Here is a 25246-nt window from a genome sequence, read left to right on the forward strand (position 1 = left end):
CGGGGTTTCGCTGAAAGCATCTCAAGTCAGACCTACTTGCCTCGCGCCCTACAAGGCCTCACTGACAGTGCCAGAGTGTGTCCGAGTCACCTGCCCAGGCAGAGCCACAGCCAGGCATTCGTAACCCAGTAACTGAACAGTACAGTGGTCTGACCCAGGCCGGCCCACCCCCTTCAACGATGACGGCGGCTTCTGACATCTCAGATGTGGCTTGCTTCTAGGCTAGACGTTAGGCTGCATGAAAAGCCAACCCACTTCTTGAAAGGGCTCTGTGTGCACTCTCTAGAATCGTTACAGAACCCTGGCTCACGTACCTAAAGAACTGTTTGTAACTTGGATCAGCTTTCCTACGGTTAAAGTGAGTTGCTTTTTGTGACGATTAAATGAGATACACGTTATCATTAACAATCATACTAGATATATTTTAAAGTACAAACTTACATGCTCTAGAATAAGAACCCAAATGTGTGTTAGAAAACATAGTCCTAAAAACGTGTGGTTTATCCTACCAATGGATAGTCAAAATGCAGAAACTGTGTGTTTTTCCCCTTCTCAGAACAAAATGTGTCAATTATTGAAATACTAGAATAAAACTGCAAGTGCTGTGATCACAGTGACCACACTCAGATTCCTGATCTTACTGTGATTCACGGCGACCCCAATAAAATGAAACTATCTAGCGTTGTGCAAACTTGCTTTTGAGACATCATTACGGGGAAACTCGTGGAAAGAACGTTGCATAAGGTCCTGCAGTCGGTCAGTGCCTGGGATTACACTTTTTTTTGTACCCAGTGCTGGGAAACCATGCTGCGGATTCCTAGGGGACAGAGCATGCAGGACCCAACGTAACCTTGGCACTCAGGTAATAATCGTTGCTACTGTGCTGACGACATGGGTGCTCTGCCCAGGAATTCCACTAACAAAGGACAAGGGAAGAGGCAAGATGCTAAAACACTAAACAAAAACTGCCTCCCCAAACCCCATGGCCAGCCAACACGCCCACAGCTGCCACCACAGCAAAGCCAGACACAAAGGGTTGCAAAGGGTGCCCGGTGGGAGGGAAGCTGAGCTCACGTGTCCTGTCTCCCACCTGCCATGCTGACATCATTCCCACAGCTCCCACCTGAAAGGTGCCCCCTGCAGCTCGTTGCACACACAGGTTCCCAGGGGCTCCCGGTTGGGGAGAAAAGGCACAGGGCAGCTCTCGCTGCGGGAGCAGCTGCTCCTTGTGCCTCGCTCGGGGTGAGGTCACACTGTTGTGGACACAGTTTGGGGGCTCCTGCCCTTTTCTGTGATGTGTGTGATGTGGAACTGTGTGAGTCAAGATGCCTGCCATGTTCCCAGGTCCCAGCTGAAGCTGAGGACGCTTTGCCTGCGTGCCTGGTGTGCTCCTTAGAAGCCGCACAACAGTCCCACTCATGTTAGTCATGTCTAGTCATCAACCCCAAAAAGTGGCTCTAAGATCACCACCTGTCCGACAGGAAACAACCAAGGACACGTCCCATGCCTACAGACCACAGGCCACTGGACAACTGGGGATCCCCCTGGGTCCTCACCATCACGGGCTCCTTCTGAACCGATGATCTCAGACTGATTACCTTGTGTGTTCCGAATCTTTCCTCTAACTCATGCCGTTCTCTGAATGCTATGTGAAGAATGCAAAGTTAGAATAAAAATGATCTTTGCTGCGTCACCTTTTTTGGTGGTTCTAGTAGAAAAGAATGCAAACTGCACAGCATGCAACAGACTTCCCGTGTGTGGAAGGAGTCATACAAACGTAGGGTCACATAACGCAGAGGGTGCGTCTTTCTTTCTGCTGTGTTACTCGTCCTAATTGACTTCCCACAAAGGCAAGTAAGAGACCGAGCTACACCCTGTACTTCTCACCTCTAGGCTGACTGCCACCAAAGGCAATGGAAGGTTTCCCAGAGAAAAAGCAGAAGGATCAGCCCACTGCTCGGTGACTGGCTTCATTCTCCTCGGAGTGTGAGGTCTCACAAGGACTTAGGCTTGCGGTTGTACAATGTACGGAAAAGTGGCTATGCTCACAAAAAGGAAACGCACATGTGCTGGGAGCAGTGTAAGAGCGTTATCAGAGAAATGACAGGTCAGAGCAGCTCGTAGAGGCAGGAATTTAAAAAACACATTGAACAGATAAAGAAGAAAGTGATATTTTAATAGGATAGTGAAAAATATAGCAGATTGACAGTGACAGCAGAAAAAGAACAGGCATACAGACATTTTCAGAGGATTGCAGTGGTACCATGTATCCTGAAACCAGGCAAGCTTTTATGAGAGGTCTTTAACCGTGTCTCCTGTGTGGAGGAGATGGTTTTCCCCTGATGTGGGGCTGCATGTCATCTTGAGCTGTCAAAAATGCTTCGTGTTCTCTACATTAACTCATGTTGAATATTTTCCGTGGTTGGTGAGACTCAGACTTAGAATAGATATGAGGACAGTCTTCGGTTTACGCTCAGTGACACTAACTTCAGAGCCAGCTGGGGGATGGCATGCTGTGTGACCCGTCCACACTTACAGCGTAACCTTGCCTGAATCCTTCTGGTCCGTCAGACATAAATAATAACGTCAAGGTGCGAGAATAGTGTTGCAAGGAACAGTGGGACAAGCAGTTGACAAAAGGCGAAAGAAACGCGAGAAAAACAAGCGTGTGCGGTCGCTCAGAAGGGATGCTAACCATCGCGCCCTCCCGCTCCGGCCTCCACGCGCGCTCCGCCCCTCGTGCTTCAGTCAGCGCCTGTGCTCCGCAACCCGCCCGCTCCAAGGGAAAACCGTGGTGGCATGGCCCTCTACCTGCAGCCCCCCCCCCCCTTCCACACGCTGCCCTGTCGCTCTGTACCACCGCCCGCCTCAGCCGGGGAACCACGTGCGCTTTCATGGGCCGCGGAGGTACTCACTGAGCTTCTCAAGTCACGGGAGGGCGTGGGCACCACTCTCTAGCGGGCGCTCTCCTCACCCGGCCCGTGGACTTGAAAGAAGTCTTCTGAAATGAGCTCTTATTTGTCAGCCACCTGGCAAGGAACTGGACACATCCTAAGTGCTCGGTAATCACCAATACCCTCTCTCTCACCCCCTCACTGACCTGCACGCGCCCCAAGGCCCGGCGCCTCCCCTACGTGTCACACGGCTGGCTGAGGTTGACAGACCAGAGCCATCCCTGTCCTCGATGAATTTCTTATCTCTCAACACTAGAAACAGAGATAAGGCGCTGCTTAAAAAGGAAATCTCAGTCAATTCACGACTTTGAGCCATTCTCCACAGGACCACAGCTGCCCTGTTACGAGCGCTGTGTCCTGAGCTCGGCACGCTGATCACTGTCTCTCGCGGCTAACGCATAAGCCCTAGGCACCCCGCTTACCTAATACAATGGCACATGTCTACTGGGCTGCCCCGGAGTTTTTAAGTGTGCAAAGAAGATAAATACGGTTTAAATCAATCTGCGTCAGATTTAGACTCATTAAGAGTGTTATGCTCCTTGGACCCCACTGGCAGGTGACAAGTGAAATAAGTAAGCGGAGGACTTGCTAGGCATTCTCGGGGACTCAGGTAACACTGCAAACAACTTGTTTCAAGCAAAGTGGACACCCGGCTTCCGCTACAAGATTACTCTTCCGCTATCGATGGTTTCCACACCTGAACTGCGACACCACTTTTCTTGGCTGAGAACTTCGGCCGTGGCGCCACAAAATAAGCTGCCGAGGCTGACTCTTGCTTCGGCGAGCTGGGGATGCCCGCGGGCACTGGGGAGGCGCTGACCGGTGAGGTGGCCTCCGCGAGGAAGGCAGGCTGAGCGCTGCAGGCTGGCACCGAGCACACAGACGAGGCCCGCGGGCCGGTGGGCGAGCTGGCGTTCACTGCCCGGGGAGGAAGAGCTTGCTGCTTCGTGGCCGGTACCGAGCTGCCCTTGGCGGGCGACTTCTGGGGGAGGCCAGCCTTGGCATCTGGAGGTTGGAAAGTGAACAAGGACGCGTTTAGCTGGTAGGGCTGGTGCTTCATGACATCCAAAGCATTGAGGGGCTTCTTCCCCTTTTTCTTGCTGGTCTTGGAGGCCTGTGGCGCTGCCGGCTGGGACTTGATGGCGGCCGGTGGGTAGGACGGGGAGTGGATCGGGTTGTAGGCCAGGGGAGGCGGTGCTCGCACGTTGGAGGAGTACTTCCACGCAGCCGGGAGCGACGGCGTGGGGGACTGAGCGCGAGCGGCGTGGGCCTGCACCGTGTCCGAGTCCACCACGTACTTCTCCATCCGCGACTGCCTCTTCGCAAAGAGCTGGGCCCCTTTCCCGCGCATCCCGGGGAGCTCGTGGGACGGCCCCGCCGCGGCAGCGTGCTCAGCGCCCACTGCTGGTGTGGGAGCCGTGGGCTTGGCTGTGGAGTTCAGACTGGCCACTGCTGCTTGTGGGCCTTTGAAGGGACCAGCCAGGTCGAGGGCACTCGCGGGCCGGGCGGGAGAGTAAGGCTGGGCTATTTTGATGGACGAGACCACCGTGCCCTGTGATGGGCCGGACGTGGGGAAGGCAGGAGGCTGCGTGGGAGCCACTCCGGGCGACCAGACTGGAGAAACTGGAGTGACTGGCTGGGAGGACGAGGACTTCACTGCAGGTTTGGGAGCCACGGGAGGTGGTGTCTTTTGTTTGGCAGAGGAACTTTGCATGAAATTACAGGCCTCCGCCCCTAGGCTGAGGTAGTCTTCCTCGGGGCCCGAGTCGCCGCCGGCTCCCGCGCCGCGTTTGCCCTCCGAGTTTTGGAGGAGCGACAGGAGCTCGGGGTTGGGGCTCACTTTGGGCTCCTTGAAGGTGAACATGGGCTTCGCCGTGCTTCTCCGCTTGGCCTCCTGCAGGATGCCTGTTCTTTTGGCCGGCACCGCGATCCTTTCATCTCGGGAGGCGATGCGCTCCGACGAGTCGTAGAAGGTGGGCAGGGACCACGGGGCGGGCTGCGGCCACGGCGGGGGCTGCGCCGGGCCGGCCACGGGGCTCGACGCCGCTCTGGCCAAGGCTTCCGGGGGCGGTGTGACCGCAGAATAAGGCGGCGGCGCGGGGAAGTCGGCGATGGGGCTGGTCACGCTCCGGGATGGGGAGAAGAGCGTGGCGGGCGCGTTCCCAGACCCCGGGAAGGGTTTGGCCGTCCTGTTCGTGGGCGTCATCCTGCTGGCCTCCGCCGGCTCGGGCGCCGCCCTGAGGCCGTTGTGCTGGGGCGCGGGGCCGGGCCCCCGGCTCACGCCGACGTAGCTCCTGCTGGCCGAGCTCCGCACTGTCGCCGACACCTGCTCGGCCGCCTGGTAGGAAGTCACGGCGCCCAGGCCGTCGGCGTGCGCCGCGCCCGCGCGCTCCTCCTCCTGGGCGCTGATCTGCTCCATCCGCTCCCTCCTGCGGGCGAACATGAGCGCCCCCTTGCCTGTGGTGTCCGGCAGCACGTCCATCTTGTCCCCGCGGCCCAGTCTCTTCTCAATGTCCACCAGTCCCGAATCCCAGTCGAACTTCACAGCGAGCGCGCTGTCGTCCGCGTCTGACGGCAGCTCCTCGTCCGCGTCCGATTCGCTGGCGCCCAGCAGAGTTTCCTCCCAGGCGTCGTCCCCGCCGCCGTCGCCGTCGTCCTGCTCCTCCGCGCCCTCCTGCCGCCCGAGCTGGCCCGTCCCGTAGCTGATGAGCGTGAACTTCCGTGCCCGCCGCCGCCGCTTCTTAAACATCAACACCCCCTTGGAATGGGGGTTGGGGGCGTCGGTCAGGAGCAGGGCGATGCTTTTGCATTTAGACTTGGCTTCTTTCACCTGCTTCTCGGAGAGGCTTTCACTCCTCCGGAGCCCTGGGGAGAGGACAGAGGCACTGAGATGACGAGTTCAGGGGACCCCGCACAGCCACTGGGAAGTCCGCTCCCGGGGGGACACGGGAAAACCACTGACTGAACACGGGGCGCTGGATGCTGAAGCCGGCCAACCCACCTCTCTTCATTTTCCTTGAAATGTGTCCTTGCGCAGTGACAACGACGCCCGTAACTCTAAAGAGCGTTGTTTCACTTGCTCATGCCAATCCCTTTTTATGTGCTGATGTGAATGTATGTTTCATGTTTCTGTATGGATCCTTACACCTCAACAATAAACACTGGCTAGTAAATCTCAGTTAATAGGATGTAATCAAAACTAAAAGGGAAGTCATTTAAGGACATAATATTTTCAGGAAAAAAACCGTTAAGACATACCTTGTACTTCCATAATTAAAAAGTAAAGTGGCAATATAAAACTATTTCCAAGGTTTTTAAAAAAGTGTGTGTTTGGGGGCGGGGGACAAGAACATGTCATTTAGCTTAATGTTTGAATGTAATGCCTTTAAATATTCATGTTTTCTTCTTCGTCTTTATTTTTACTTTGACTTGCCCCCAAAGTCTGTGCATTCACAGAAACTGAATTAATATACATTCAAAAATGAAGTGAATAGTAATTGAAAGTACTGAATCAACAATTAATAATAATTCAGAATGCTAGATCATTGCGCATGAAAGAAACTTCAGCTACAAAGTTCCCTAGATAAATCTGTAATGCATTGCTGTTCTGGAAACGTGACTACTTCGGTTGCAGCAACAATAAGTGTAAATCTTGAGGAAATTTAAAAATTATATGATTAGTGACCCTTAAAACTGTGGGTAAAAGCAGATGCAGAAATTAAGTCATTTAAAATGAGGTTTGACAGTTTAAAATAACAAAAAAAGTACATATTTAAATTTAAAATTTTATTCGTATAAAAATCAATCGATGGCAAATTAATTTATAGCATCAATTAATTAAAATCATGTATTCAGTGATAATGAGCATGATTCACAAATAAGTTTTGACTCCTCAAAACAGTCAAATGGAAATTTCAGAAAATTTTTTGAATATTTTTATGATTGAAAATTAGCTCTTTTTGTACTAAAAATCAGACTTAAAATGGTTAATTTTTAAAAAATAAAAAAGAATGATAGTAAGTAGTTTTATGATGAAGTTATATATTTTCACTGGAAATTAAATTTTATTTAGGGAAAAACAGCAAAAAGTGTGGTTATCTTGTTATAATTTAGTAATTACGAGAAATGTGACTTTCTTGACTAGCGTTGCACAACTTACTGTTAAACTGACAGTCACAGTTGCACACTCGCTGCTGACCTCACTGCCGATGCGAAGTATGTGAACCCCGCCCTGATACGCCCCTTTAAAATGCTATCAATGTGGAGAAGCCTACAGATGCATAAAGTATACAGCCAACAGCGCTTGCCAATAAAGCTACAGATGGTTATGCTAAAAATATGCTTCGAAGGGAATAACTGTAGGTTAGAAGACTTAATCTACTCCTTTGAATAACCAAGTTCACGACTGTTGTGTATCACTCACACATCCAAGTGCCTTTGCCACTCAGCTTCTACCTCCTCAAATGAAATTCCAAAAATTGTGGGGGGGGAAAATGAAAGAAAATAGCAAAAAGTATAAAACCCAACTGCCATTCTTATCCTCATTCTTCTTTCTCTCATCACTCCTCTGGGTAAGACAAAACAAAATACCGTAAAAAGCCTTGCATTTAAGCAGGTTTTCTGCTCAGGGACATTTAAATGCCTCCTGGTGGCCCTGGCGACTGGCTGCTGTGTCTAGAAGGTAGATGAAACGCTGGGCAGTCTAGTGAAGACTGACAAGACAGATTGGATCATGTAACTGCTCGGTTTTCCACATGCCCTTGTCCGTCAAGCCACTTCTGCAAGCATCATCAAGCTGCACAATGGTTTTTTTCAAAGTCAGGATCTGCTTTTAATGTCAGTGGTGGAGTCTGTATTTTACAGACGCCTGTGAGCAGCAGACTCAACAGTTTTTGACATTTAAACTCAGAGTCCACCTCACTTCAAATGCTCCCATATGCTGTTTAACATGAAATAGTATTACAACGCTCTGAGACAAACCATAAAGGCAACATGAAAAGTATTATTTTCTTTAACAGTTTCTGTGCCTTTGAGGACACAAGAAAGTGCATTAAAAACATTTAATTCTACTACTGAGTTCAAACGTTGCTTCCAACTCAGCAATTGGTAATCTCCATAATCTCATGCTGTTTTGTGCATTAATAATTTTTAAAAAGCCAATGAAAGACACAGGGCAATCCTTTTAAAAGAAAACAGAAGAAAAGCCCACGCAGGCAGAGCAGCTCCAGACGCCCAGCCGGCGGCCCCCGCCAGCCCCCACAGGACTCACGTGCGTGGCGCGCTCTGTGCTTGTGCGGTCTGCAGGGATCCCTTTCCCAGCGTGGCTCTTCTCCCTGCTCGGTGCCTTCTGATGAGACGGCAAAGGAGACCAGAGAAGGAGGTGCTTCTGACGGCCCTCCTTCCCAGGGAGCATCCACACCCCCGCTTCCTGCCTGAAGCCTGCACCCTTCCGCCTTCTGCGTGTCAGAGCAGTCGAGGATCACTTCCACGCGGGGCAACCCCGCGTCTCCGGCCTCCCTGGCTTGGAGCACTCTCAGCTCATGGCCACTGGAGATCTGAATTATCTTGCTGGACCGCAGAGAGGGCTCCCCTTTGTCCTCAGTGGGGACTGAGTGTATGTGGACAGCCCTGCCCTGGTGTAAGTTAGGATCTGGGTCAGGAGACTTGACTTGTTCCGCCCCCAGGAGAGCCACGACAGGGGCACTAGTGCCCTTGGGTCCCTCCTGGGAAAGGGACAGCTGTAGCTCAACCACAGGGCCTGGCTGTCCCACTGCTGCCTTCTCCCACAAGATAGCCTCCTCGGTCAAGTGTCCTCTTGGGGCGTCAGGCATGTGAGGGACCGCCTGGTAGCTCAGGACTGTTTCTTCTTTTTTGCTCCCAGAAAAACCAGGACCACTTCCTTGGTCCTTGGCAAGGGGGGCTCCACTCTTGATTGGGGTGACACAGGACTCTCTGTACTGGCATTTTGTGGCCGGTCGGATCTGCAGTGTGGTGCTTTCCACGCACCCCTCCTGGGGGAGATGCTCGTGGTTTCTGATTTCAGTTCCAGAGATCAAAGTCTCATTTATTCCACTGGAAGGTCTGCACACAGAAAAATCATTCCAGACAGTTAACTCAGAGCGCCTTACACCTGCCAAAGAACTTCCTGACATTTTTATGATGCATAATACATGATACAGTCACAGTGTTTCCTCCTAAATATCAGCTGCCACATGTTTGAAAACAAAAATTGGCAACATGTTCAGATAATTATTTAAAGATCTCCCTAATAATTTTTCCTTTAAAGCAAAGTAAAAACGCTTACAAATGATTATGAAACCTAAATCCAGCATAGGTTCAGCTTTTATTTTTTAAAAGCACAGGTTACATGATGCCCTTTATCTATAATCATGTGGCTGTTTTCCAAAAACTACGTTTGTTTCAATACGACAAAGCATTTCAATGACTAAGTTTAGGTCTGGACGTTATAAAGTCACATAAACATGCTCAGCAGCTCCAGAGCAATATTAATATACAGATAATTCAAGTAACCCTTTTAGAGACTGTGCTTTCTTGAAAGGAATGAAATACAAGCTGTTTTCTAAGCTCCAGTGAGCATGTGTTTTGTAATAAGTGGACCCCAGCCCAGCACTCTTGTGTAAAGAGAGATCCTTTCCATGCCACAATGAATCATTGAGTCATGGAGTATTTATAATCCGAGACGTCTCCCCCTCTTCTGTTTGAACCTGTCTCTTTGAGCATTTTCCTTATAGGATCTCTAGGTCAAGCTGTGCCTCTGTCTCTCAGCTAAGGAACCCAGGTCTCTACACCCCAGTCCTTTGATTTTCACCATAACTTTCCCAGTTGCTTTTGCACATTTGGATTTTCAAGAAGCAATGTCAATTTAAGGGTTAAATGACTTCTTGCTAAAACTCTAATTTAAACTCTAACTGCTTTTAGAAGGGAAGCGTCATTCACAGAACAGCTGTAGGAGATGCCTTTGTTTCTTACATTTGTAAGTTTTTTTCTTTTTTTTTTTTAAGCAGCAATGGTGTCTGTCTGCCTATCCCTCCCTCAAAATGCACCCTGACTAATGCAGGGTCATCAGTTAGAAGGAGTGAGTCCCTCCTTCTATTCGCAAGGTCATTTACCTTAGAAGTTATGTGGTCGTGGAATTTCAGACTAACATTCAAAATAATTACTCCTAAGTTTGCTTCTGACTGCATTTAGCAAAACAAAACTAAACAAACAAATGAAATGCAGCTTTCTCTAAGTATGTAATCTGTAAAGCTTCCCAGTGACTCAAACAAACAACAAACAAACATTATGATATCGTATTTTAAAAACATGATGACAGCAAATTAGATCTTTCTTATGTAGGAAATGATGAATACACTTAATACGACTGAATTGGAGGGTACAAAAAGGTCAGAGAGTTTTACTGTAGGAAGAGCCTCGGGAGGGGAGTAGATTCAATCACTTTGAATTGTGTTAGCAGTCAGTTATGAAACAGACGAGAGTTGTCTGAATTCATTCCAGCCTTACAGACTGTAATACAGGCAAACGGGTCAGATAAATGTTAACATTTATTGGTAGCCGAAGTAAAATGGATGCACATGGATAAAAATCATGAAAACACCAGGGGTTAAAGCTTTATACCTTAACATGCTCATTTCCATTCAGTCTACATAGGTGCTCAGGCCCGCAATTTATGCATCCTGTGTAGGGAAGCTAAATGTGACACCCCAAAATGGTTTGTGGATTATTTTATTTTTAAGAAGCAAAAGACTCTGGAATAAACTTTGACCTTTCCCCTTAGTTCCTAAAAGAATTTAGACAGAGGACCTGTTCCCAGGACTCAGCCATCAACAGAGATATCTACAAAGAGCCTGGGTGGGCCGGGTGTGGTGGGCAGACTGGAGGGGCTCGGAGTCCCTTTTGTCCCACTGTCGCCGCATGGCCCGGCAAACATTTATGTGCCCAGCACATGCTCCTCCATCTCCACGGGAATGGCCCTCCTCTCCGGTGACGTCCCAAACCACTACCTGGGCTCCTTAGCTCAAGGTGGCATCTAAGCCTCAGCTGCCTACCTTGCCCTCGGGCCCCCGTACATACAGACAGAATTAAATTTGGTTATTTTCTCCTGTTAATCTGTCTCATGTCAATTTAATTTTCAGAGCAGCCAGAAGAACTTAGAAGGGTCAACAAAAATTGTGTGTCTTCCTCCCCGACACACAATTATATAATTTTTAAAAATTTAAGATAATAGAGACTTAATGATAAAGGAGTCTCTTAAGATAGTCTGACCCAGCGTTCTCTGGGCAATAGTCCAGGAAAAGTAAACCATTTTCCTCTAGTCACAGAAGGCAGTTATATGAGTGAGAGAAGCATTTAATTCCAGGAAACAATGTTCAGATAGCCAGAGTGATGGTGAGTGACGGGGACGATGAAGATGGTGGTGGCCACAATGATGGTGAGATGGTTATGGTGATGATTTCCTCTGGGCTGATTTTGAGATTCCATTTTGAATCTCATCAATTAATTATTTATTTTGTCAAAGTCAAAATACTTGAGAGAAAATAATAATAACCTTGATTCCAATTGTTCAAAGCAGCAGACAACTAGTCCACTTATTTCTAAAAGTAAATATGTACCTAAAACTCAGCGTTAAACCACCAAGGCCTTTCCCAATGAGAGCTGTGGTAGTCAAAACAAGAACTAGTAGGGACCTCCCAGACCACAATGTATTCCAAAGGAACGGGTCTCATTAACTCAGGAGAGACACTAAAAAGGGAATAAATTAGAAAAGTTCCCCGCCCACTTTTGGATGTGATTAAACCTTTACAAAGTTGGAAGTGTTCGAATTGCTCTGAGATTTATGCACACTCATGACAAGCCCTGTGACTGCTCCTGGCAATATTCCTGTTAGGTTCCTTTTAAAAGCAAATGGCAGCTTTATAAATAAGTCGGATCCAGAGGGCTTAAACTCTGGGCTTGATGGGTAATTGTTGAGGTGGGACATTCTAGAGATAGTGCAAGATTTCTTTTATTTTCACAAGATTTTGGCCATAGTAAGTTCATCTTGGCATAGAAATGGAATCCTAATGCTGTATAGAGTGTTTCTGCAAAGTTAGGGCCAAATCAGGAGGACTTTGGGATTCTGTGAGAGGTCCTGGGACATCTCCCCGCAGGCTGCTCCCAGGAGCCCAGGGCTTTCCTTTCTGGACTCACTACCACGCGATGGTCCACTTCAGTTAGGACGGACTGGACTGTGAATTGCACACAGTAGAAATGTCGATGCTACCGTGTTTTGCGATTGTTCTCGTTATTTTTTGTTTTTATGTTTAAAATTGACCTCTGCATTTTTAAGCAATTTAGCAGGGAGCGTGGATTTGGAGATATCCAATTAACCAGTGACTTGCACTGACAGGCCGAAACCTTGATTCTCGCCACAAGCTTTGGCCCATACCCGAAAGCTGGTTTTACTGAAGGTCCTGGCAAGCAGAAATCTGGCTGCCTTTAAGGGTTTTCTGTTGTAATTGTTCTTTTCCTTCTCCTCGGCATTTTCTTTCTATAAAAAAATCCTTGTACAATGCAATGGTTTAACATTTAAAGGTTTTTAATTTGTCTGTGAATCTGTGAATTAAATTTAGTGATCCTGACCCACCACAAAATCTTGACCTAGAAGGATTAGATTGTGTGCAATATACTGAGCTGTCTAAGGAACTACTTTTAAATACCAAACTAAGGTTCTCAACATAGTCCTTGAAACAAAGACTTTCAAGTTAATTCTCAATCAACCAGAAAATTCCGTGGATTAGAATCGCCACTTCTCCAACACTGTGGTGTTTCTGTTTACCTCTACTGCTCTTCTACAGAGCACCCCGCTTCCCCACAGATGACACATTATATGCCTAACAGAAGCTCTAACCAGTCCCCTCTCGCTCCAGGAGAAAGCATGTCAAGTTTTGTACCGTTTGATGAGCATTTGCAGAGAGTCCGTCACGCTCTCCATGAGCTCGATGACCTGGGGGTAGGTGAGATCTGCGCACGGGTTGCCGTTGATGGAAACCACTTCATCGCCCTCACAGAGCCCAGACCCAGAGGCTTTGCTCTGGCTTCGGATCTGAGTGGAGGGAAAAGGAGGCAACAGTTAGCATCACATAACTTGTAAAAACCATGCCACCGTCTCCAAGAAACTTGAACTTGGGTAAGGTAAATGGATCTGCAGACGGTAAAGTCAGCCCTGATTTTATATTCCCCTGTTGACCTGGAAGACCCCCTTCCACACTTTCACCCCCTCACACGCACTGTGTATTATGTATCACAAAGTCAACACCGAATTGACAGCGTTGTAAGGAAGCAGAAAGAGAGGGGGTTTCTATGGTGGAGGAGAGAGAATATACGATACAAAGAAGAGAGAAGAATGGGGGAAGCAGTGTGCTTAAATTGAATATACATTGAAAACAATTATGTCCCACTGTGAAGTTTGACCCCAATCACAAAATGATTCTCATATTAAAATAAATTTTAAAATCCTTTCCCATTGCTAAGGTGAGTGGAACACCACATGTAAGGAGGAGACGTAGGGCGGGAGAGCTGTTTAAGGAGAGAGCGGTACAGCTGAATGAACTCCAGAAAGCGATCCCAGCATAACAGGGAAATTAGGCAGCCAGGGTATTAAAATTATGTCAAAGGGAGCAATCCTTGTTTGAAATCAACTAGTCAAGATTTGGTACTAAGCAGACTTTAGCAAAAAAGAAAGAAAAAGAGATTATTTTGCAAAAAATCAAAACAACCCTGCTCTAAGGATGCCTCATGTTCTAGCACAGAACAAGATAGAACAAGAACTAAATGAAAACCTGGAGGAGAACCTTCAGACCTTGGGAGAAGAGAACCACGGAGGAGCAGGCCCTCGCGCGAGTCCCACCGCTCCTGAGTGACAAGTGGCTGGAGGTCTGTGTCCCTTTGAGTCATTCCAGGGTAACTGCTGGCTGGTCCCCCCCCCCGCCCCCACTCTCCCCAGCTCTGCTTCGTGCCAGCGTGGGAACCTGCCTTTGCACGCTGGCTCCTGGCGGGGTTTGGTCAACAGGAACCCCTCCACCCCGTAAGAGATCAGAGACTGGGAACCATGAGGTGAGGCAGATGCTGTCCCTGCTGCACCACCTGGGCCAGGGGTTGGCAATGGCTGTGTCCCCCCACTAGACAGTCACAGCTCCTGCCTGGCTGCCCGCCCACGGGCCTTAACTTTTGTCACATTCCAACACCCCCCCCATCTCCCCGCATATTCAGGCCTCAGGGTAGTAACAGCTTCTGCCCTTAGTCTCCCAGCGTGCTCCTCCTTGGCTCCCCAAGTCTGCCCTTAGTCCCCACACTATGTGGTCTTTAATTACTCCTTTGAACATGGCACCTACTTCCTGCTGGGACCCTGAGTGATACTAAGGGGTTTAGGTTCATTTTATAATGTGAGTTTAATAGTTCTCAACGAACTGTTATCATCTATTACGAACTATGTCGTGATCATAAAATCTCGAATTTAAGAACACATCATGATCCCAGTCTAGACACTTTCTACCAAGGTGATCCCTCCCTGACCATTAAAATGAAGGGTCTGAAGTCCATACCAGGTGAGCAGCTCATTTTTGATTGAATATGAAACACATTTCAATGTACCTCTAACAGCTGCCCACTAATGGTCTTAAATGATAATAATATGTTGACTGATACAGATTTAAAGTTTGTATCTCCAAGGGCATTATATTTTAAACGAAACTCTTGAAAGCAAAAGAATACCTTTAAGTGCCAAAGCAATGATGCTATTGAAATTTGAAGTGATTCAGTTAATTTTGTTCTGGAAGGCACCATCCTTTTATTGTCATAAAGTATGATCTATAGGAGCCCTTCCTCTTTTCTGATAAATCAATCTCCTTTTATTTTGGAAGAACATACTCATTTATTGCAAAAATTAAATGGACTCTGTATTTCCAAGGCTATCAGGAAGCAACAAAAGCACTGAGAAAGAAAGTATTCACCTAGTTTTGAAAAATACCTATTTAACTGTGAAGTATATTTGTTTTGTTTTGTCTTGCATGGAATTATTAAAATAAAGAATCATGAGATAGTTGTTAATAAGTCGAGGATAAAACAGCATCCAACAATGAAAACATTTAAGTTAGGGTTAGAGTTATTTGTTTACATTTCTTTCATTTAATATTTCTTTTCTGAAATATGATTAGTGGATAATGAAGCTTATTTTTGAAGCATAAATCCATTCATTCAATGGAGCCAGATGTACTGGAATAGTGACAGAAAATTCATCCTTTGGGGGGCCAAAGAGGTTTTATGTGGATGAAACAGGTGTCACCAAGGCCCGACCTCTGTGGGGGCGGGGGTTTCCCTGTATCAGCAATAAGTTGTGTGGGTTTTAAGCAGTTTCATGCATTTGCGGAGCAAGAGGGAGATGTGGTCCTTGAAAATAAAAACATCCCCAATCTAACAGCTGTCCATCAACCAAATGTGTGTGGGCTGATGACAGGAAGAGTGCAGTTGGTCCTCATGGCTGTGAAGGAAGCTTGTGATGGCAGGACCAGGTGGGCATCAGCCCTGCGGGAGGCAGCGCTCCTTGGTGACATTCTGAGGCCGACAGGCAGGACTGGCTGCCCTATGGGTCTTGCTGACGACCTTCTGCGTCTGCGCAGCAGGAAATGGTTTTCCCTCAAGAATCATGTTAACCATGGTGATACTTTCGTTGCCACAAAGGTTTTTCTGATGGACTCCTCTGTCTCCGTTTTTATTAGGATTACTAAGCCAGGGAGTGTATGACAGAGTCTGTTACGTATGAGCATATCCATCGCAATCACCAGCTTCACCAGTATGGTTCTGCTCATAGGTGTGGTAGGAAGAATAAACACTTATTAGCATACAAAAGATCTTTACTTTACATCATATATAATTATGTGTGCTTATAATTTGTATAATTATGCATTATACATGTGAGTAAAAAGTCTAACTCCTAAAAATATTCTTAACTGTGAAAGTGAGACATACTGCCAGTCATAAGAGTGAGTTTGGATGTAAAAATCATTAGTATTGACAGGCCCGAGTCTCTCTCAGTGAATTTATCCACAGTCTTCTCTGTAGGCTGTCAGTCCTGTATTCCTAAACCACGTCATTGTCGGGAAGGACCTCAGCTCTGAAGGAAGCAGGCCTGGTGTGGCTGCAAAGCTGGCTCTCTGAATTTAGGTCAGTGACATTCTGCCCTTGAGATTTAGTTTCTAAAATGCGAAACAGAGCTCATAGATCTGACCTCTCTAGATGGATAATGGGGATTGTAGGGAACACGTGTTCAGTTCCATGGCTCACACACGCTCACACAGGAAGGGACGCCGTCTGGGTGACAGTCTGTTGGCTTCCCACACACACGAAAAGAACGAGAAAAGATGTGAAATGTTGGTACTTTGTCTACAAGATGTTTGAAAATATCTGAATTTGTTGTCAGTTTTTAGCCAGGTAGCTGGCACTATTTCCTCCTAATCTAAGATAATGTTTTGTCTGTCTTTTCCTCAGTAAGTACACATTTCATAACTGAAAGATAGAAGTCAGGCTGTTTATTATGTTTCCCGGCAGAAATACTAATACAAATATTTAAACACTGGTGGCTTGTTTTTATTGAGCACCTACTATGCTAAGCCCTTTGCTCCCTTACATCATTTACCTCTAGCAAACTCAATGAGAGGTGCAAATGCACTCCCACCTGTATATGTTCAGATGGACTGCCGTTACCTTACTTTATAGATTATATAGATCAGGACACTGAGACTCAGGAAAGTCAGGTTCTTTGCCTAAAAGGACACAGCTAGGACCAGCATTTGAACCCAGAGCTCTGAGTACAGAGCTTGGGTTTTGAACCACTACATACGTTCCTCCCTAGTCAGCAGTCTCAATTCTCTACCATGAAACCTGGAGTGAAGAGAGAGGAGCCTCGCGTGGCGACTGGCAGAGACGGTAAACTGAGTCAGGGAGGAAATGGAAGGGGTAAGCGGAGGTGACAAAAACGTGCCTGCTCTGTCCATAAACCAGGTTTTGTTTTACTGTGTTTTTATTCTTCCTCCTCCTCTTTTATTATTTTAAGAGATATATGTTAAACATTCTTAAAGATTGGAAAATAGTCAATAGTATGACCCAGTACGTTACAAATTCAAAATCAAGTATGAGTATCTTTCGCCGACTCTGACTGCACACAACATACATCTGTGGATGTGCGTGCAATTCCTTTGCTTTGAGGCCATTCCCCAGAGGCCTCACTGCACAGCGCACACTCAGATGGACGAGGGAGCCTCTACCCAGACAGTACTCGCCTCCCTTTCAGCGTCTCTCAGTTTAATCAGGCCCCATAACTAACAGAGCTACTGGTCCCATAAATGTTCACCAAATACTGCGTTCTATTGCTTACAGCTTCCTGGTCCCTGACAGGGAAGATTTATTTTACTGCAGCCAAGTAAAATGGAAAGTTAAGGCTTCTCTGGGAAATTTAACATTATTTTCATTTCGTATTATAGAATAAATCTAAGAAGAGTGTCAGCTATGCTAAGCTAGTTTTATGAATAAACAATTTCCTGGCAAAATGAAAACAAAAAAAAGTTCCTTTTTCTATTCTCTTATTATCACTTCATTTCCAAATCATCAAGAACTGGATAGAAAGCAAGTATCAAATTTGAGTTTTCACAGAACCTTGTACTTCTACTATTTTGTGTTGTGTCCGTGCCATGTCAATATTGTCAGCTTCCTGTTGGTGAAACTACATCTTGTCTCATGGGCTGCATTTTCATGTATAACTTGCTGGTGAGTCCTCTTGGAAGATGTCAGAGTAAGTGGCAGAACCAAGACAATCTCCTCCTTAAATTCCACTACTCTACCCATTGAAATATATGAAAAAGAAAATCAGCACAAATCTAGCCTACTGCATGTCAGGCTATTCTTTAATCCATAGAAGGAAGTCTTGGTGCCCAGGGATAACTAAGAGAGGATGAGAAAATGACCTCAGACAGCAAGTACAAAGTTTAGAGGTCAAGACATTTTGATGGAAGCTGCAAAGCAGTCTATGATCTAAAAGCCCTGGCCCTTCCTCAGTTTCCCACTTTGGGCCTTTGGCAAAACTGCCCACCGACATCTGATACAGGATTTAATCAGTGTCCCCTCTCCCCAGCTGGCTCAGACACCGAAGCCCCAGGTAGGTAGGTCTGTATTCCTCTGACCCGAGAGATGGTCAGGCACAGCACAGCAATGACATCGGAAGCCACCGTGTGACAAATGAGTAAATATCCCCTTCGGACGGTTTGCTTTCAGATTATGCTGTCCAACCTCACTTCTTGACGGGGTTTCCCAGCACCAGAGCTGAGCCCACAAGTTGTGGGGAATTCATGTTTACAGTGACACAGTGTTTTGGGGAATCAATTGCAAATAGCTGTGTAACAGTTTCAGGGGGACAGGGCGAAAGCAAATGACTAGGACCAGAATCCGATGGAATAAGAAAAAGAATAACCTTTAAAGTAGGAAGCAAAAGGCCTCCCGCACTTTAGTGCAGAAATTCAAACACTAAACTGGAAAGAAAAGACATGAGAGAATATCTAGAACATGGGATAAGAAGAAACGTGACGAACAACTGAGGAAACCGACAGTCGGTGGCTGAGTGGACTGGGTTGCTCAGCTTCTGTTCCAGGCTCCCTCTGGTGTCGCAGGGGCCCTTGGTTGAGCCTCGGGGTGGGAGACAGTTCCAGCACAGCAAGTACAGCTGCGGGAGGCCTGTGTTTGGCACTGACTCACGTGGAGCGAGGCCTGCGCCCATGGGGTGTCCACCTTGCTGGTGGGGGTGTGGGAGGCGATGTCACTCTGCACACAGCAGTGCCCCTGGCAGCTCCCCCATCCCAGACCCGTAAGGTGTGAAACCCGAGAGCCAGCGCTGGCCTGTGGTCCTGACTCCCAGCTTCCTGTCCCCTGGGTAGCCAGTGGTTTGAAATCATTCCTGGAGGCCCTGCCTCAAACCTGCCCTTCCAGATCTTTCAACAATTCTATAAGTACTTACTAAATCCCTTTCTGACCAAAATAACTCGAGAGGTTTCTATTTTCTGCAAATGAGTCCTGAACTTGTTCTGACTAATAGAAGTGAGGGCAAACGCAGAAGGTAAAGAGGAGGGGAAGCTATGTCTCAAGTACAGGAAAGAAGGAAAACAGGTGGATGCAGGCATTTCAGGACAGATGGGAGAGACAGAGCAGGAGCTCACACCAGGTAAATGGGATGAGGTGACCATCTCCAAGAACAAAGGAGGAAGGGCCGAGGGGCATGAAAACCTGAGGACAGTGAAGGAAGTTTGGAAAAGCCATTGTAGAGAACAAACGGGAAACCAACGTGAGAGAAACAACAGCTTTGTGAGGAACTTGTAAGGAATAAGGTGAGAGCTTACCGACATGCACAGCTACCTTAGACAAATCCTCTAAAGGACAGTACATGCTTCTGAAAAGGACACCAGGCGTTCCCCCACTAAAGCACTGATGAGTGTGCAAAGAAGCAAACAAGGAATACAATTATACAAATTTTTTGTCTGGAACATGAATATAACTCAAATGGTATATGCAAGTTGGATCACGGTGCAAATGCAGGTAGAGTTCCTGAGGTAAGATTTTCCGGATAGTCTATCCTCAGTACCTCAGTTCACGTCCAGTAGGCTGCCCTCATGTTGAGTTTGGGGTCGAAGACTACGAACATTTCTGCCCTGGTCACTAGCACACATCTCATACTTGGCAAAACGTTTCCCTTTGGGATGACTGGCTTTATTCTTAGGGACCAAGTGGCCATAAAAGTAAAAAGCATTCCCGGTAGCCCGCTTGGAGAGATTCCCAGAGTAAATAACTGTCTCTGAGAGGAATGGGGCCGCATACTGAAGAATGCGCGTAGCAATGTCATTCCATGGGTGGGAACTGTGACACTGGGTAACTGCTCAGAGCTGTTATAAAGCAGCCACTGTGAAGCTAGACACCCCAGTACAAATATGGAATGGTATTCTCTGCTCTCTCCCTCCTAAGAATGTAAACATCCCAGCTCTTTCAGAAAAGCTCTGATGGACCACAGCCGATGTGGGACATGGCCCTGTCTGCTTTCTGTTGGATTAAATTGTGAAGGATTGCACAAAGGCTTGTGAACTACACGCAGATTCATTTTTATAAACATTTACAAGGACTACGAAAAAATACTTTAAAAGGACTCATTAAAAACGCACGTAAAATCGAAACTGTTGGATAAATAGTAGTCAGTCTGACCAGGGCTACTCAGAAAAGAGAGAATTTGGGTTTCTCACATCTCAGAGTGTTTATTAAGTGCACACACAACTATTAAACCACATCATTATCAGACTGTGATGCCTCACCTGAGAAGAATGTAGTTATCCAAACAACCTGTAGGAAACTCAACAGTCTTTTGAGTGGTCAAAATACAGTAAGAAATAAAATTCACTGTAACTTCCATACATCACTGTAAGTGTCTGGGATCCTTTCTCAGTCTATCTGCCCAATTTCACACAATTCTAATAAGCTTTTTGATTTGGGTTTACAGAAAATTAGAAATGGAGAGGCAAACATGCATCCTGTGCAAAGGAGGATGTTACAGTTAATACAACGGCAAAACCAGGGGGTAAAAGCCAAAAACTTAAAAACACATGAAAATCTTACAAAAAGAAAAAAAAAGGACTCAGGCTACTGGAGTCATTTAATGAAAGTATAAAAAACTCTCACATGCTCAATGGTACTTAATGCCTCTATTGCAGTCAAGTCAGATAATGGGTATTCATCATAATTATGCCAAGTCATTTATAATTTTTCAGTCATCTTTAGTAGACTGATTTGATGCAGGAAAACAGGTGACACCTTTCTGAAAGAAACCATCCCAAACAGGTACAACAGAAACGTGCTGTCTGGAGATGGCCCTGGAGCCCAAGCAGCATTACCACATAAATAAAGAAAGGGGACCGGATTAGAAATCATTGTTTGAGGTCCTAAAGACTTTGCTTGTATTGGTGGTTTTAGTGAAATTGTTTAGTGTCAGACACTGACGATGCCTCACATATCTAGAAAATGTATCTGCCTGAAAGCCCTGTTTTCCACAGCTCTAGACATCAGAAGTTTTACTGCATTCGACTACACTGGATGAAGCACTTTCCTTTTCTAAGTTGTTCATCCATAAAACTCTAGGTAAAGCAGACAGACATGAAGTGAAAATGTCCTCTAACTGCAAAGAGTACAGACTTTTTAAAAAAATGTGGAAGCTCATTCTTTTGCTCTGGACTTGAAATTATGAGCAAACTGGAAATCTTATCTTACTTCTGTACTAACTTATGTGACAAGGCATTTAAGTTGTCAGGAATCATTTTCCTTTTCAGGAGAATGAAGGAATTTCTTCTATTCCTAATTCTATGCTTTGTTAAACTGTAACACACACACACACACACACACACACACACACACACACACACGATATATCCTGGTACTTCCATTTGGGAAAGAATTATATAAAAATTTTGTTGAGGTTTTAATTAAAGAAGTGTGAACAGTACAAATTTATAAATATTTTGCATGGTTTTAATCCAAGAAAGTTAAGTTGACTGCACTGAGCATTTACTGCATGCAGTAGGCACTGGGGGAAGAGACAACGCCACTACCATCTTCACATAACGGGGTAATTGCCACTCCCCCAGCCACAGGACATGTTGAAAGATCTGGTTACAAAGAGGAGCCAATTAGCTGGTAGAGGGGCCAGGGAAAGTTAATCAAGGACCAAGTCCTTTCCTTTCAGGGAAGGGCCAGTTTCAACTATCACCTCCAAAGCTTTAGTTAACTGGAATTTCATTTCGGCCATCACCAGTATTTAAGAGTGTGTGACCTAAAGCGCATCTCTCAAATGTTTTGGTCTTCGGACCCATTTACACTCTTAAAAATGATTGAGAATTGTAAAAATATTTTGTTCTTGTGGATTCTCGCAATCGGGATTTACCCAGTTGGAAATAAAAAGTGAGACATTTAAAATTTTTCTTCATTAGTTAAAATAACTGGTATGTTAACATACATACTATATTTTATAAGAATAATAATCATGTTTTCTAAAACAGCTAATTTAGTGAGAATAGTAGTGACATTGTTTCCCATTTTTGTAAATGTCTTTAATGTCTGAGTTTGAGAGAAGACAGCTGGATCCTCACATGTGATTTTGCCTTCACTCTGTTGTTACATTATTGATTGACGTGCATGGAGATCTAGCTTTGCAAAGATACACAGTTGGAAAAGGGGGGGTTGTAGCCTTTTCAGATAATTTTGGACATTTTCTTTGATACTAAATCAAACTCAACAAGTGGTAGTTTTTAACATTGTCATATGGAATCTGAAACCATAGCGATGAACTTTTCATACCTGGTTACATGAAAACCCATTAGTCTGTTTTGCGCTTGGAATGGATTGTCTATCCATCTTCTATCCATGATTCTGCTACATCAAGCATCGGTCATTTGGGAAATGCTGACTCACTGAGTTACACAGAGCTCCCAAATGCTGACCTATTTCATTATACAAGATACCAAGTCACACTCCTTCGTATCGTCAATGACCTAATCAGAGAAGTCTTTAGTATTGGGAAGCTCTCAAAATTCAAGGTGGCAGATGAAACTTCCTCATTGTCCCTTGAAAGCTCAAACACTGTCAGTTGTTTTCCTTGATGTGACAGGCTTACTTTGCTCATTTACTAGAAAATGTCAGCTGAATACCAAAATATGAATGACTGCAGTTTATCTGTCAGTTATTCTTCAAAGTAAAAATGATGTTCCATGAAAAAAAGGCTAGTTGAGCTTGTAATTGAAACAACTGTACAAATGCTGCCTCAACACAAACGTCATACTTCGTATTCAAAGTGCTTTATATGTATTTTCAATTTGTCACACAGACTATTAAAAAGACGTGTCCTTGAGACTCAATAAAACGTAAACTTTTATTGTTTCATCAAGGACATCCTTATGTGGAACCAGCACTTGCTTCCTCAACCAAATGGTGACAGTGAGGGACACAGTGAAACCTCGTACCTGTGGGTGTCACTGCCTCCGTGCTAAGTACAAGTGGTTTCACCCACCTTGGCTTTTGCGCCATGAGTGCAAATGTCCACCTGGTGAAAAAGACAATGTCTTTGTCTTATTATGAAAAACATTTTGACTTCATGGGCCGCCTCGCAAGTCTCTCCGAGCCCCCTCAAGGTCTGCAGACCACACTTTGAGAACTGCTCGTCTAGAGAGGAAGGCTGTGTGCTAAGTGTTGTTGGCATCTTGAGAGCTGAGTTGGAGAAGGGGGAATTCCATGAAAGGTAAGGCAGGGTTGAATGGAGGTGAAGTCCAGCCGAGAAGCAAGGCTGACAGAAACCAGGAACCGTGTGCTGGAAGAATGTGCCTGAACCAACTGTGAATTCAGACTAAAGGTCACTCTGGGGTTCTGGGGGAAGTGGAGGAGCAAATCGTTTCGGCCCAGCTCTGGAGGTTCAAAGCCTGTCCTCTGTGGAGAGGACAGACAAAGGGAAGAAGAAAGTCTTCCCTGGGCTAGAATGTGAAGGTTGCTTTGGAACTAGCTCCTTGAAACTTTGATTTAGTCTTCAAACTTCTGACTAGTTGAAATTCACTGAGAGCTGTGATTGCAATACAAAGATTTTACAACCTAAGCATATATCGCACGTAGTAGGCATGCAATAAATGTGTGCTAAATAAATGGCAATATGAGTAAATTGAATTTTACCTAAATGTCTGTCTCAACTTTCCTCAGTACCTGGGCAGTTACTCCCAAACCTATTATATTCTATTTACTCTTTCTTCATGGTCTCTTTCAGGTATGAGATCACTACAAATGTCCCGTGTGATCGATAGGAAATCCCCAGGGTACTTGTGGACAGGAACTGGTCCTACTGAATATGGGACATCAGAGAGAACTGAGTTCCCGGCCATGACTCGATGAGCAGCTCTGCGGCTGCTCCTGCCAATCACTGCATGTCACCACCACTCCTGTGGCCCCACGGGAGGTCAGGTCACAAGGCAATGGGTAAAGGTGGAAAAGCTTTACTAAGTATGGACTTGGAGTTGATGGAGACAAGCACATGTGTGGAAGCGGCACGACGTGCTCCCTCCCACAGGTGCTGCCACTGTCCATAGGTGCTGGGTCAGCCTTGGCAGGTCGGTGCGAGCTGAGCTGGGCTGCGGAGGGAATTCCAAATCCTGGACTTCAAGAAGAGAAATCAGGTCCTGCCAAGTGCCCTCTGTGTCCGTGTAAGTGTTCTGTTGATGCGTTTTAAAGCCGGTCATGCTCCCTTTGGGGATTGACTAACACATCTCCTATTTATTTCTGATTGAGGAGAGCCTGCATGAATGTCATCATCTTGCCAAAAAGTCTGGGGCCAGACCCAGCCAAGGAGAGCCTCGCAGAGGCAGGCGAGAACCCCCAGCTCTTCTCTCTGCTTACCTCGCCGGAGGTCTCGGTACATTGATGTAAGGAAATGGAGCTGGAGCCCCAGGCTTTGCTTTTGTTGCCTCGCGATTAATCAGTTAAGTAAGTAATAATACCACATATTTACTGAGTGCCTTCTCTGTGATGGCAGTGTTCGGAACGCTGAAGTACAATGATGAATGCTGCCCGCCAGAGCTTTACTCTAGATAGAGAAAGAAGTAAGTAGCTAAGAGAAACCCAATATGATGGCTGCTGATTAGAGTTCACATGGGATGCCGTGGGAGCACAGACTAGGGCCTTCCACACAAGGAGTCTTGGAGGAGGTGAGGTTGCCTACAGGACAAGTCAGTGTTAGACGCAGGAGGAGGGGGCAGGGGGTGTCCGAGATACACAGGCCTGGGACCCACACGTCAGTGCTTGTTGGATGAATACCTTTCCACAACACAATGCTGCCTCTCATTAATACTCCGGTATCTACAGAGTGTCTCAGAATGAAGGCCTGCTCGCTAACCTACTAGATAGAAAAATCCCATCTTTGCTATTCAAAGTGAGGTTCACAGACCAGCAGCACTGAAATCACCGGGGGGGGGGGGGGGGCTTGTCAGAATCACAGAATCCCACCCCTGGCCCAGATGAATCAACATCTACATTTTAAGCCTCCGCCCCACTCCCCCATGACTCACTTACACGTAGGGTTTGAGACAGTGTGTAGTGCAGTCCCATCAACTAGGAGTGAGTGGCCTTCTTGGTCAGCAGGCATAACCTTTGGTGAACTTCAGACTCTGGCAGGGCTTTCAAAA

General features: G+C 46.2%; 1 protein-coding gene across 1 annotated transcript in view; it reads right to left on the minus strand.

Annotated features, from left to right (window-relative positions):
• Window positions 1-25246, minus strand: part of SYNPO2 (synaptopodin 2) — a 140076-nt gene that overhangs the window by 19972 nt on the left and 94858 nt on the right. The window contains exons 2-4 of the mRNA XM_019744523.2: window positions 12908-13059; window positions 8224-9035; window positions 3652-5819 (exon numbers count right to left, since the gene is read on the minus strand). Coding sequence (XP_019600082.2) covers window positions 3652-5819; window positions 8224-9035; window positions 12908-13059 — 3132 coding nt within the window. The remainder of the gene's footprint in view (window positions 1-3651; window positions 5820-8223; window positions 9036-12907; window positions 13060-25246) is intronic.

The sequence above is a fragment of the Rhinolophus sinicus genome, linkage group LG07 (genome assembly GCF_036562045.2).
Source record: "Rhinolophus sinicus isolate RSC01 linkage group LG07, ASM3656204v1, whole genome shotgun sequence".
Classification (NCBI taxonomy): domain Eukaryota; kingdom Metazoa; phylum Chordata; class Mammalia; order Chiroptera; family Rhinolophidae; genus Rhinolophus; species Rhinolophus sinicus.